This window comes from Notothenia rossii (genome assembly GCF_949606895.1).
Source record: "Notothenia rossii genome assembly, chromosome: 4".
NCBI classification, from domain to species: Eukaryota; Metazoa; Chordata; class Actinopteri; order Perciformes; family Nototheniidae; genus Notothenia; species Notothenia rossii.
Genome location: NC_136902.1, coordinates 85,146,682 through 85,161,362, shown reverse-complemented (window position 1 = coordinate 85,161,362; position 14,681 = coordinate 85,146,682). Strand labels below are relative to the sequence as shown.

General features: G+C 41.2%; 1 protein-coding gene across 1 annotated transcript in view; it reads right to left on the bottom strand.

The window, feature by feature from the left end:
* Positions 1-386: 386 nt before the first annotated feature.
* The window catches only part of clmpb (CXADR like membrane protein b), a 23,280-nt gene continuing 8,985 nt past the window's right edge, over positions 387-14,681 (bottom strand). The window contains exons 3-6 of the mRNA XM_079676889.1: positions 10,210-10,377; positions 8,789-8,911; positions 8,187-8,328; positions 387-5,438 (exon numbers count right to left, since the gene is read on the bottom strand). Of these exons, the coding sequence (XP_079533015.1) occupies positions 5,105-5,438; positions 8,187-8,328; positions 8,789-8,911; positions 10,210-10,377 (767 nt within the window). The 3' untranslated portion in view covers positions 387-5,104. The remainder of the gene's footprint in view (positions 5,439-8,186; positions 8,329-8,788; positions 8,912-10,209; positions 10,378-14,681) is intronic.

The window sequence follows — 14,681 nt, the reverse complement described above, 5'->3', positions numbered from 1 at the left end:
TAAGTGAAAAGTGACTTTACATACTAAAAAGACAGTTTGGGGACTATGTATATCTTTCCAACATGCAATGGCAATCTATAGTCATTTTGAGGTATTTCATGTTTTTTCATGTCAACTGAAAATACCTAAAAGTTAGTTAACAGAATTTGTCATTATGTGAATTACGTTAGCAGGGACTTTCCGAGTGAAGACAATGAAAGGGAGACTTTAACCTTGGCACTGTAAGAGGTGACAATAATACTCTCCCAAACCCATTGCACAGAAAAGACACAACACATATATCTCACTCAGGAGTGTTAAACATATTCAGTGTGATTCTTGATTTTTTTCAACTGTTACTCTTTTCAAAAAAGGCGATACTCCAAATCAAGATGCAACAAGACCAATTAAGTTGTCATTGAATATTTTATTTGCAAATGAAAGAGTAATAACTCAGAAGTCGTAAAAATATACATTTTTTACTTGTGATATTTACATGGATTGTTTTCATCAAACGAACAAACAAAACATTTCTGTACTGTTTTTATAAAACCAAAGAGAAGCCACGGCAGAAAAGAGATGAGAGTAAAGAAAATAAAAGTGTCTTACATTTCCCTTTAGTGACGCTCAGCGTGTCTTCCCCTGACATCGAGACAATGTCGTCAAGGGAAACCGCCGACCACACAGATCCCACGCAGGCCCGTGATGAGCAAAGCACACAAAAAAAGTGCAAAGTACATGGATGATGAGTTCAAAGCAAAGAAGAAGACAAAAATAAAGCTTCATAAAATCTTCTGTGAGTATATTTACAATTGTAGATTTTTTTTTTCTTTATTTTTTTATATTTTCAGTCGAATACAGTTATGTTACATCAAAGCAAAGCATTCCCGTTCGTCTGCTCAATCTCCTTTGACATGCAGGTACCGTTGCTTTCCTTATTGAGGTGGAGCCCCCGTTCATCTCCTCACTCAAAAGAAGCAATACATCACATTCCCTTATAATGACATAAAAGGCCAAACCACAGCCTTAGCATCACTTCGCCCTGCTCAACAGCTTTAATCAGAAATAAAACTGCTTAATAGAACATAAAAAATAGTGGCTACATGAGATTCATACACCTATCATATAACACAGGATAACCACTTAATGATTTGAATGTTTACTGCACCTTTCAGTGTTGATAATAAGACAATATACGTATAGTGCTGATGGACACTGTTTTAAAGAATGATATTGGATGTGCTGCTGACGCCGTTTTAAGACTTTCCTCCTGCACTCTTGACTGAACTGACAAAAGCTCCTTAAAATTCATTTGTTGGAAAAGAGCACAAGTTTGTCAGGCCACAAAGCTGCACACATGAGAGGAGAGACGCAACGCGAGGGCTCATAAACTGGGGAACCTGCCACCTGAGACCTGCAGTTGCTGGGAAGCAAATCAAAAAGCTTGGAGGAATTTAACAGCTGGAAGACTTGCATCCCGTCCTCCACCTCCACTGCTACTTTCATCTGTAGTGGAGGGAATTTCAATGGCAAGAGCCTACAGCCCTGGCTCGTAATCAATCCTGTTATACTTCTCCTGAATCTCAGTACTACTCTCACAGACTCCCATGGGAAGAAAAAAACCTCTTGAAGCTTATACTATCCAGATTGTTGAAATGCATAGGAGAGTTTGAGTGCATGTGTGTTTGCATGCACATTTGTGTGTGTTTTGTTACAATAGCTGTGTGTGTGTGTCCCCTGTGTGATGCAGAGTAGAGTGAGCCTTTTCTGTGCTGCGTTTTGTATCCTGGTTCCATCAGTCAGTCGTAATAACTTCAGACATTCAATCCATCAAATTGATTCTGGAGGAGCTGAAATAACATGACTTCTGGGCTTTTGTTTGTGCAAACTGTGTGTGTGTGCATGTGCAACTGTGAATGTGCATGAAGCACACACCTGTGTTTCCGTGAGGACCTGAATGTGCCATGTGTACCTGTTTATGTGTGTGTATATACAAGTTTAAGCGGTTTTGGATGTGTGTGCACCTTGAGATGCCATGTTAAGAGACAGCAAGAGCAAGGAGAGAGCGTACAAGTGGCCTCCAGAGCTGACAATATTATGAATTATGGACGTACTTTGTCTCGAAACACCACCCCCACAAGCAAAAACACGACTGTTGCCTGTGAAGCCAAGTTCAATATGCATAAAAAGTCAGTGAAAACTAAAATAAACCCTGCCAGTCTGCAGTCATATCAATTTGGATAGAGGTTACTTTGCATGACTGGATCCTCCTCACTCATTGAATGGCTAACATGAGAGTGTGTGGGTGTGGCCCAAGGGCTTATACTGAATTTACATGCACACACCCACAGAGACACACTCACACACATTCACAAACATGCATGCATGCATGCAAGCACGCACGCACGGTCACACACACACAGTAGCTTCCCTGCTCAGTATGAACCGCTGTCTGTAGTTGAATATAAAAGGCTTTTTTTTTTCTTAACTTCCCCTACAGGTAAGTCACGTGAGAAATCCCGCAAGTGAAGTTAAACCACAGGTGCTTTTTAGACAGATGTTGGTTTCCAAAGTTTTGAGGTGCAATTCATCTTATGGATCAGTGTGGACATTTTGAGGGTTAAAGCCAAGCTATAATAGTGAAAGTTTTGGACATACTGACAAGTGGTCCCTCTTAGAACCTGAATTGGAGCGTAATTAGTATATCCTGAGAGTACTTTAAAAATAAAAACCTCTTATTTCCTTTGACACTATGAAGAATGGCCTCACACATTTCAAAGGTGATTTATACACAAGTGGGAATATAAGTATGGCGTGCCAGATTAAAGTCTAGGGTCAACCAAAAATACTTTATATAGTCATTGCAGATTAAATGGAAATATGGCCATTTATTTTCAAGATTAACGCCTCATTCCTGTTCAAGGGGACATTTTGATAGAGGTGCCTTAGAATAGGTCACGTAGTCACCAAACATATAGGAATATTTATCCTCTGGGGATCAATAAAATCTATACTACATCTCATGAGCATCTTGCTGGATATGGATTTATATTCTTATTTTCCTTCAGTATAATAGTTACATGAATACAGACCAAATATGTGAGAGGTGACATCAGAATTCACTTGTTCCCACAACAAAAACACGGTTTAATTTCACTTCTGGGTTTCCCATTTTACTTTTTTGTAAGAGGTAAACCTCTCACATACCCTTATTTAAATTAAATGACATCATGTGCGTATATCTATCTGTATATACAATATAAAACAAGACTGATTACAGAATGTACAGTACATTGTCCCATGGCATGGGAATGCTTTCTCACCATGGATAATTTACTCTGCTGGGTGCTTCCTATAGGCTACATCTGTTATTATAGGGCAAGTTCTGTGACGTTGTATCGCTCAGTATTTGCTACTGTTGACTCTCAAAGCTGGATGTGAACAGAGACTTAACCACTGGTGTGCTGGAGATAAGGAAAAAGAAAGAAAACCAGAAGAGGGATTGCAAAGGCACACGAGATAGGCTACTTGCCCCCTTTTTTCAGATAATTTCAATCAAACTGCACTGGGTCTGTCTGAGGATACGACAAAAAGGGGAATTGGCTGATAGCACGACTCGACCAATAACCAAGCAGGTGCCGGTTATTCAGAGAGAAAGCAATCGAGAAACACTCCATTGTTATGGATCCAGGGAGAGCACTGTCAATGATAACATACACACCCTATACAATTGAAGTCTCTGGAATCATACTCCCTTCATTCAGACAAAGAAATTGTAAAATTGAACGTCAAGGTCAATTCTTTGTGCCTTAGCTCCAATATTGATTCAGTACCTCAAAGGAATGGGATCCGCCATCTTTGTACATCTCACATTCATGGTGACAGATTTTGGTTTCAGTTCAGAAATGTAGCAGGTTAACAAAAAAGTGGAAACAATAATTAACCCATCCTAAGGATTGGTGGCACTTCTTAATATGGATGAAAGGACATATAGGAAGGGTCACCCCTTGTACAACCTGTTCAGAGAGAAGAAACACAGGAAAACAGAAAGAAAAGAAAAAACAAGTCCAGCTGGTCTAATAGATGCTTATCCACTATATTTAAAGTATTGACTCGCTATAGGCCTAATACATACTATTTTATTATTCAGGAAAGATATTCAGTACCAGAAAAGGATGTCCATAGACAGGATGCGGGGGAGGGGGGTTATATTAACTCCATTGATCTGACTTAACTGTCATTGCTACATCCTTGTACCTGAAGTTTCCCCTGCTGATTGGTTTAGCAGACGAGCTGTTTGTGAGTCCGTCTCAGGAGCGCTGCGGTTTCTCACAGGTTCGTTACGAGAGCACAAAAAGAGCGAGAGCAGTGAGGCGGATGATGTCCACGCCGCACACGGTGTCTATCCACATGGATGGGCACACCGGCCCGGCCCTTGGGAGGCGGAGGGGTTTGTGGTTTTGGAGCAGGTGCTGGAGGCAGCGAGTCGGAGGTGCAGGGTGACATGAATCAGAGAATCGCCCCCTTCCCTCCTCCCACAGAAAAAAAAAGCAGTCTCACACTGGCGTTTTTACCCTCTTTGTTTCCACCGTGCTTCTATCCATCTTTCAAAGCTCAACAGCTGTATGACTCCGTTGATGTCTGGCTGAGAGTTTGGATCCACTTCATCATCCAGTCTTTACTGTCTCCTCTCCCCCCGCCTCTCCTCTCCTGCATGCCCAACCCTTTGATTTGAAGAATACATAAAAGCTCTCCTACAGTAGGGGGCTCCTTCCACCACGCTGCACACAATACTTCCCTCTGCCTTCCAAAGCCAAAGAGACGACAAACAAGTTTTGCCTTTGGCCTTGAGACACGAACAGTGTTGCATCTCGGGTCTTTTTTTTTCTTTTGTTTTGTTGTTTTATGTAATTCAGTTGGGGGCAAGCATGTCTTGTTTCCATTGTTAAGTATGCATTCATTAAAAGTACTTTTAGACTTATAGTATTGATTCTTGTAATTACATCCTTTTAACTAGTTGCATTTCTTTGTCTATGGAAGAGTCTCAGTCTTTGGGAGGGGGCTCGGGGGGTTTGGGCTGGGATGGGGGTCTCATGAGGCTGCAGGAGGGGGTGGGCTTTCAGTCCTACACAGTCTGAAAGGCCTTGGTCTGGGCAGGGACCATGAGGGTTGGGGGTGTGGGCCCAGACGTGTTCCTGGAGTTGTATTTGGGAGTGGCGGGGGGCTCGGGGGTCTTGGGCACCACTGAAGCGTAGGCTGGAGGGGACTGGGGGAAGCCTGGAGGCTGTCCATTTTCCTTGAGAGCTGCTACAGCCGGTGGGCGGGGGCGGTGGCCGCGCTGGGCGCTGTTGTGCACCATGGACTGGGTGGAGGAGGCCCCCGAGCGGGAGCTGCCGGAGCGGGATGAGGACAGGGAGTTGGGCTTCACTAGCTTGGCCTTGGGAGCCTCAGCATCCTCCCTGTGGGGAGAAACACAGACATCAAACAGTGAGGACAAAGTCACATACTTATATCAGCTATGCTTCTGAAAGAGGACATATTCAGCTCATTTTCAGGTTCATATTAGTTTTTGTGCCACCACTGCTTCCATGCTTTAATGTTCAAATAGGTCTTAGGTCAGCTTAGTTTGTCAGATAATCAAAACACTTAACTGGCTTTAAACATGATGAAAAAAGATATTACAAACATCAAATTCATGTAATGACTTACTGTTAAATTAGGTAAGTAGTAGGGGAATAGTTTATCTGAATTTGTACAAATTGTAGCAGGTTTAAAGGGTTCATATTAGTATCTCTTGCCTCTACTGTGATGCTCTGTTGTGATTGGTCCACCACTTTAGGGGGGGGGGGGGGAGGAAACTTTTACATGCACATAAACCTATATAACACACTACAGGAGAAGTAACCCTAACACAAGCAATAATAATAGGGCCCCTTTAAATGAGAGAAGAGGAAGACACGCCAACACAACTATAGAGGCCCTCAAAGCGAAAAGACCAATGCCAAGGCCTTGCACCATGTCTTAAGGTTACCAAAGTATAGAAAAATGTGTGTACCCCCCACCCCATGATACTTATTTGCTCAAATATTTACTGGGTTTTTCCAAGGTATATTCTTACCCAAAGTTAAATATAAATCAGGCTAGTGATTTTTTCCATAACTTTGCTGACAAGAGCTAAGCAAAGCATATTTCTCTTACACTATTCAAATAACTTATTCACATGGAACCAGTTTTATAGATTACATTCAACAATAAAGTTGAATCTGATCTAATATGATGACCTCATTTCTTTCAGCATCTTAGTTTTGTGAAACAAATTTGCATTGAATAATGAAATCTGCGGACGTCACTAGTTCCCAGATACGATTGTTAAATGACACAAAGGTTTCTGCTGAGAACACGATAAAACCTTTGCTTTGTAACTCAATTATTTTAGCACAGAAGAATAGAAACTTCATGGTAAAAAAAAACACATTTCAGTGGCATTAATCACGGAAATCAATACAATTTACGCTGTGATGTAATTTGGATGGATTGAAATGGCAGTGGGTGTTTGCAGTTATTATACATCTCTGTCACCAGGTAACCAGGGTGTGTGGGCGGCGGGGCGAAGTCAGCAGGTAACATTATCCCATTGATATAAGGCTTATATTCGCTACAGAAATAGAAACCTCTCCACTGTGCGCTGTTCGATACTTTCCCCAGAGAAAGGTTTTATAACTCTTGAAAAAGAAAAATGAAAGTTTTTATACAGCAGAAAGATTTGGTCTAAATCCAAGAGATTCTTCGTCACTAAAGGTTAGGTTCAACTCGTTAGAGGAAAGGCTGAGACTCTGAACATGGTACGAAAACAGAAAACACCACATCTACATTATTTACTGCTTGCTGTCCCCTCATCCGCTCTGTATTATGCATTGTTACATCAGTACATATGCACCCACTCCAGTCTGCCACAAAAAAGGCAGTTTCTTTTACAAGTTTCATTAGCAGTCCACAGAGGCTGACACAGACTAGAGTGAGAAATAAAAATACCTTTTTAAATTAAATATTGTGGTTATTTTAAGACTTAAAAAGAGAAAAGAAACGTTGTTTTGTACAGATCCTTATATAAATAACAGCAATGAAAATAAGACTAATTATGTGCAAATGATTGTTACTTTTGATACTGTGAGGTCCCTATCTAATACTACCTCTTTCAAAATATGCACATCCTTCCACTTCTGTGTAAATATTTCTTTTTTTTATATGTTAATTGTTTTCTTTTTACAATTGTTCTATTTTTGATCGTCAATTTACAGCTTATTTCCTTATATTATGTGTTTGCTCAACTATTCACAAAAGCAAATTCCTTGTATGTGTAAACCTACTTGGCAAAAACCTGAATCCCTATTATTGCATATCATATTGCAATATTAGTCAAAGTATATTGCAATCTTTTTTCCAACTCATTCAGCCCCATTGTGATCCCTCTGCTCTGATGCCACACACACTGTGTTGCAATATATATTTTTTTCTGTCTCATCAGCCCCCCCATGCCTTTTTCTCCCTCACTGGAAATCTCTTTTTGCAAGAGATATTGCATCGGCTTATCCATGGTTGTGTTAATGTTCCAGCTTAGTTCGTCAGATAATCAAAACACTTAACTGGCTTTAAACATGATGAATGAAGATATTACACACATTAAATTCATGTAATGACCTAGTATTAAATTAGGTTAGCACTTTAAGTAGTAGAGGAGTAGTTTATCTGAATTTCTACAAATTGTAGCATGTTTAGAGAGTTCATTTAAGTATTTTGTACCTCTTTTGTGACAAAAAGGTATTTATTTTTCTCCTACTACCTGTGCTCTTTTTAAACTCTGTCTGAAAGTCTGTTCTGATTGGTTAGCTGGCCGGCTCTGTTGTGATTGGTCAACCGCTTAGAGATGTCCCGCCTCTTAGCCTATCATGTACAATGTGTTTGAGCGCTGGCCAAGGGATTTTAGCCTTTGCAGACCATTTACAAGCACAACAACCTTTGCCACAAACTACAGGAAAGGGAAAACCCAAAGGAGCATAATAGGGCCCCTTTAAACTAATTTAAAAGTGTGAACTAAACTAACAGTGCCTACAGAGATGCAGCAAGGACAGCACACATGAGGAAATATGACAGCACTCATAATCATATAAGAGTAAAACACATAAGAAGAATAAAGAGTGGTATTTCACCTGATCTCATTTGGAGTCTCCTCCTCCTCGTACTTCTTCTTCTCTTTCTTCCGGAAGACGAGCCAGATGATTAATATGACAATGAGGACACCGAGGGAAATTCCCACCACCGCACCTGCTACCATTCCTACATCCCTCACGTCTGTGAATGGAAAAAAAGGAAGTGATGAGTATATATTATTTTATCTCTCACAAATGCTTATATTCCATGCTCATTTCCTGGAAGTACCCCAACATGGGAGTGGCACAATCCAATCTCACACAAAGGTTATTTCTGCTGAGCTACTATACAGTATGTGTCATTTTCTCCACATATGACCCTGACAGTCCTGGGCCTCTCCAGAAAATGTATTAGTGTGACAGTGAAACATATATGTTGGGGCATTGGTGTTGACCAGTAGCCACCAGCTTGTGTTTAGTGAGTCCCTGAAGTGTTGCAGAACTGGGGGAGGGAGAGAAGGGGAGGTGGATGGAAAGGCAGAGAGGGGTATACATGTATTTCCAGCTGCAGTTTGAAACAATAACCATCAATCATCGCGGCAGTTTGGTGTGAGGAGAACGCTGAGAGGTCGACTCTCCCTTTCCCCTCTCCCAAAACTCACGTTGCATTGTGACTTCGACGGTGCAGTTCTCCTCCCCCACGTCATTGCTTGCCGTGCACCTGTAGACTCCTGTGCTGTCCATAGTGAGATTCCTCAGGGTCACGAGCTCGGGGTTCTTGAGATCTGCAACGTTTAAAACAAAAATAAATATTTGCTTGCAAGTGTCTGCTCTATGTTGTTACACATTCCTGCACGTTTATCAACAACGTCAATTACATTTGCAGCACTTGAGAGACAGCTGAAATGTATTTTGTGGTTGAGCAGAGGGACATTGAAGGAGTGTTTATTTAAGAGCGAGGCGAAGGATTGAAGAGAATAGCAGGAGCGTGTTTGTGGAGCCCCACGGCCCCATGGGATATTTAGTCATCCCACCAATGACAACCATGCGATATTACCTTTCACCAGACTCATAAATAATGGCTACCGACGCGGTGTGTTATCGTCCAATGAAAATTAATTAGACTGAACAGGTGTTGCTCGGTGAAGGTCATTCATTTGAAGGTTTTTGTCTGTGCATAAGCCGTCATGGATGCCAGTTGAACACCGAAAGGGAAAGCTGAGGCAGAGAGGTTGGCAGCCCGGGGGTGTTTACGAAGTTTTTGGAGAGTATACACAGAAGGGAGAATTACCCTACCGTTAGCTTTTCTGATATAAAGTGTCTCTGTTACTGTTTAGAGGTGGATATGCCTGGTTATGACCCAAAAAGAATGCCAGAACCCACACCATGTGAATGAAGCGTGCCTCAGGGCGACTAGAGAGCCAATTTTTTTTTTATTATCTTTGGTGCAGGATGTAGTCGGAGCAGCCAGTGTATTACATTTGATTTTCTCCACTTTGCACACAATCCAAGGAAACGCTCCGTTTATTCTCACTGAATGCAGGCAGGAATAGATCACTTGAGCCAGACTGACATCTCAGCGTCACTGACATCTCCAGCAGATGACAGTATCAGACTGGAGCCTCGTGTTTATATAACTCATCCCAACAGAGTTCAAGAAGGAATCACAGGGACGTGTTCTGTTTGATTTCCTGGAAAAACACATGTAGTATGCATAATGTGGTCTTTAGCTGTAGATGGTATACTACTGGCACTGTTCTTTAGATGAGAAACACTTGCAGAATCGTTGGCCTAATTGGGACAATCCAAGTGCCCTTTAGTAAAGCATTGTAACTTAATGATGTGGTGAATCAGAGAGGATCGTAGTTGTGCTGGGCAGATTTAGGTGTCCGTGTTCGCAAAGTTATAAAATGTGAAGGTGGGAGGAGGCGAAAGAAAGACGGTGTGCTCAGCAGAACACTTCCTAGGATAAATGCTGCCCATAAAAATCACTTATAATAAAATTGAATCTTTGTAGCATTCGTCTGCAGAAGCCTTGTATGATGAATCAGCAAGTCAGTGTAGAGGCAATTATTTTCCTTACCTATCAGTGCCAGGTTTGGCAGTTTGCCCAGACTCTTGCCTTTGTCGAGTACTCGCTCCCACTTGTAGTTGATGGGGTCGGAGCCGTCGCTAGACTTGCAGCTCAGCTTGACATCACTTCCCCCCAGGAGTTTGCCGTCCATCCAGCACCTCGGCTTGGAGGGTTTGACTGAAAGAAGGCAAGGGAATCAGAAACATGTCAATACAAATGTGCTTCAACAAGCAAGGGCGTGTCGTTTAATTTAATACATTTCAGTCATTAAAAAGGTTTTTATCAAACATATTGCTTTTCTGTATCAGTTATATGTTTAATTTTAAATAGATAACATTATTAAAAAAATTGTAATTCATTTTATTAATGTTAATTATTTTTTATTTTATTGGAAACATGAAAATTAGGATTTGTAGTTATTTCATTGACGTAAATGAGAGATGTTTAATACTGAAGCTTTAGCCTTTGACAAATAATGGGAATAAAAGTACATCTACTAATTTTGAACTATTTTTACTATACAAAAGACAAATGTATCCCCAATCATTATCAATGGTTAGGTTGTATGTTGACTAAATTAGCTGAATAAAATTGATTATTTCTACAAAAAAAACATAATTAATTACTGATGCATAAATGATCCCATAGTGTAAAGCCAAGTGAAATAGCGTAACACGAGTGTATCACCTCAGCATAACACACAATATAAAAGGATCAAAGACATAAAGGTGAGAAACTAAGAAAACTTGTTAAATTGCAAAAGATTCCGAGTCAGACTTTATTTGAAGATATCTATTTATATATTTGTAACTAGTGTCCTTTACAGTTCTTAACAGGGATAATTCTAGCCTCACTGTCATTCCTCCAGGGCTGGGAACACACACAGAAACCCCCAGTCCCATAGGGAAAGGATCAATGTGACCGCAGACTTGGCTGTGGACGCTTGTGGTCATATGTTCTCCACAGGTCAAAGGTTTTGGTCATGGTCCAGTAGCTGGAGGCGCAGTACAGTATCGCCCGCTGAGCCCTGTACAGCTGCTCTGTTTAGATACATGCTGAGAGGCACTGCAAAGCTAGAAAAGCGAGAACACAGCACACTGTTTTCTCCCTCCAAGTGATATTTTTAGATCAGTGTTGTACTCAATTTGAACGTTTCTTTTGTGTTTTTGTTATGCTGTCATATTAGGGAGGTCAGATTTGAAGTATTTGGCTGTTGCTGCTTGTCACTAATGTTTAGAAGTTATTCTGTGATAGATTGGCGCAGTGATGACGTATTATTATTGAAGGCCGACTTGGAAGTAGGAATCACAAGGGCTCCCTCGACAAAAAGCCAATTGGGTTTTGGAATAATGCAGAAAATACAGTAAGGCCTGTGGCAAACAAACGTTTGTGATACAGCCACGTTTTATTCAGCAGGGTAATCTCCACACCATTTTATTATTTTGAAGTGTAAATGCAATCTACAGAATGAAATAGCCAACGTAAGGGTATAAACACATTGCATCACGTTGTATTGCTGCATGTCACCACTGCTCAGCTAAAGGCGGTCTTGTTTATGGCATGATGACCTTCAGCAGTTTCATTTAGTCGCTCTTGTTAGCAACAGCTTTTTTATGACACACAGAAGCTTCGGACATTCACAACTGGTTTTCATAACGTTTTTGTATAAAACATGAAATTCTCTTATGCTTTTAGTAACCACATGATTTCTGGTTTTACACAAAGGAACCAGAAGTGGTAAAAGCCTAACTCATTCCCGGGTTTTGGAACTGATTCCTGCAAAGAAAAATGCTAAAATGTAGAGAGTTTGTGAGTCCGGTCAATAAAGCCAGATGTCTCATGTGCCTTTGTTCTTATTGCCCTCTTTTTCACCATCCCCTCCTCATCCGTGTGCGCTTCTCGCAGCTTTGTCAGGGTCAGTTAGCCCTAACTGCAGCAGGGGCATTTTGGAGTCTCAGACACACACACACAAATCCACAAAAATGTGATCACATTCACACTCAAAAATATTAAGTCAATACATCTGCACATGCTGATGTGTCTACACTCACAAGAACAGTGCAAGCATCCAGGCGCTACCGTGCACCACCACTGGAGGCACGCACGCACGCACGCACGCACGCGCGCGCGCTCACACACACACACACACACACACACACACACACGTGCGTACAGATACGTACACTCACACATCGTCTCATGCCAAGACAGCTACTAGCTCGGCTGCCAAGCTATTATCTTAGCGTGGGGAGCGAGGGAAAAATGCAAATGTTCGTCTCTCTCAAAATCGAAAGTGTCACCGCAAAGCTAAAGGCAATTTGTAAACATGGAGGCACTAACTCACTGAAATTTCTTTATGGAAGACAGCGGAGAGTGTGTGCGAGAGGATTAACAGAATGTTCCATTAGAAAACCAATAACCGCACGTTGAACTAATCTCCCATGATGTTTTAATAAATCGCCTGCTTTCTGACATTGAGATGCTCGCGCTCCTCCCGCTGGACTTTGTGGCTGTCTTCGTGGCGAAGACGCTCCCCTTTTTGCTGTCTGTCCTTCAGAGTTACTTAGCAATCTGAGAGAAGTGACACATATCACCACCATTGAGCTAGTTGTAAAGCTAAGCCATTTAAAAACCATCTGTATTTCTGGGAAATTAGGAAAACAAGAAGACTGAACAAGAAGGAACAATGGTGACTTTGCTGTGGCTTATGACGCCAAGACTGACTTTAATATAGTTGCAAAAGCAAAGACATGACTTCCTAAGAAGCCTTTCATTGGTTGGATTGATGACAGTTGACTTTTTCCAATGTCATTTTCAACCATAACATTTTATTACAGGATGTTGCTCAAACTTAGAGAAGGGTCTGTTTCTCGCACAGAGGACACAAATGTATTAGCGAGTGCAATAGGCATATCAATAATTTAACTTGGTGCTTGCCCGTATTACTCATAAACATCATCAATCATAGTCCTCCAGACCCTGTCGCATGTTTCTGGTCTCACCTCATCAACAAACCAATCCAAACGAACCCAAACAGCACGAGCAAAATCAAATCACACTGTCTGAATCAAATTGAATCATTAGGACAGTCAGCATGAAGGAGGAAATGTGCCAGGCTAATGATTCAGTGATTAGGTCTGTGTGTGTGTGTGTGTGTGTGTGTGTGTGTGTGTGTGTGTGTGTGTGTGTGTGTGTGTACAAATGGGTTTGGGTCTCTTCATGTCTCATACAATGTGTCGGTTCCAGTGTGCCCCCGTAACACTGACCAGGGACCCCCCTATGGCCCCCCTCCAAAAAAAAGGTTACAATATTACGATTTATTGGAACTAAATAGAATCAGAGACCCGGATGTACAGTGGAGATTAAACTGTTCATAACCTTATATAAAAGCAAATACTTTTTATGTTTTTTTATTAAATTGTCACTTAAAGGTCATCTATCATGCAACATCCTTTCCTTCATGTCTTTTCTACATCATCATGTGTCTGAAAATGAGCTGATCAGATTTTGGCCGCTTTATGACGTCATAACGATGTTTTGGCTTGTGTAACCATTAGCCAATCGGCAACCAAGGTAACCCCCCCCCCCCCCCACACACACACACACCTTATCACCTAAATCTCCTCCTAGAGCTCCATTGTGTTCTTTTTAACCAAATATCTCTCAGAGGGGCGTGGGGAGGGGCTCCTTATTTTCATTTAAAGCTACAGACACAGAATCAGCACTTTGGAAACAGGGCAGAAACAGAGGGGATTATGGGTAATGCTGCCATGATCTATTTGGTGTTTCAGACAAACACTTCAGAGACATGTTTTTTATATATCTGAGAACTATGATATATTGATGACAAACAGTACAATAGTGGACCTTTAAAGTACTAAAACAAGTACTATAAATTAGGGATGCACCAAATATTCGGCCACCGAAAATTATCGGCCGAAAATTGTTAAAAAAGGCCCTTTCGGCTTTCGGGTTTTAACACCGAAAAAATATCACCCAATGTCAGAGAATATGGTGACGTTGATCATACTCTGCATATTTGTCCGGGTGTTTTGATTTCAAGTGGTGGAGTAATCCCGAAGTGGTGAAAGTCTTTGCAGTTACACCCCCTCGAGAAATGTCAGCTGAACACGTTTTACAAATCGCAATCCGCGCCTCTCTCTCTGATATTTTGAAATATCTCCAAGCGGCAGACATGTTGGCTCTGAACCAGCTGCGAGCATGGTCGCGCGCCGTGCTTGTCGCCGCGTTTTGATTACGTCATCACAACAACACGTTAGGTTAACAAACTTATAGGTGCATTTGTTGTTGTTGAAGGCCTGGCTGTTACAGTCTTTATTTACACTAGTTTGTTGTAGGCCTACTGGCCTAGATGTTTATGCAGTTTTAAAGCACCTTGGCTTTGTTCTGAATGCACTTTGTTGTAGTTATCCTACAGAGAAAAGAAAATGTACTGTATGCATTCAAAAGTACTGAATAAA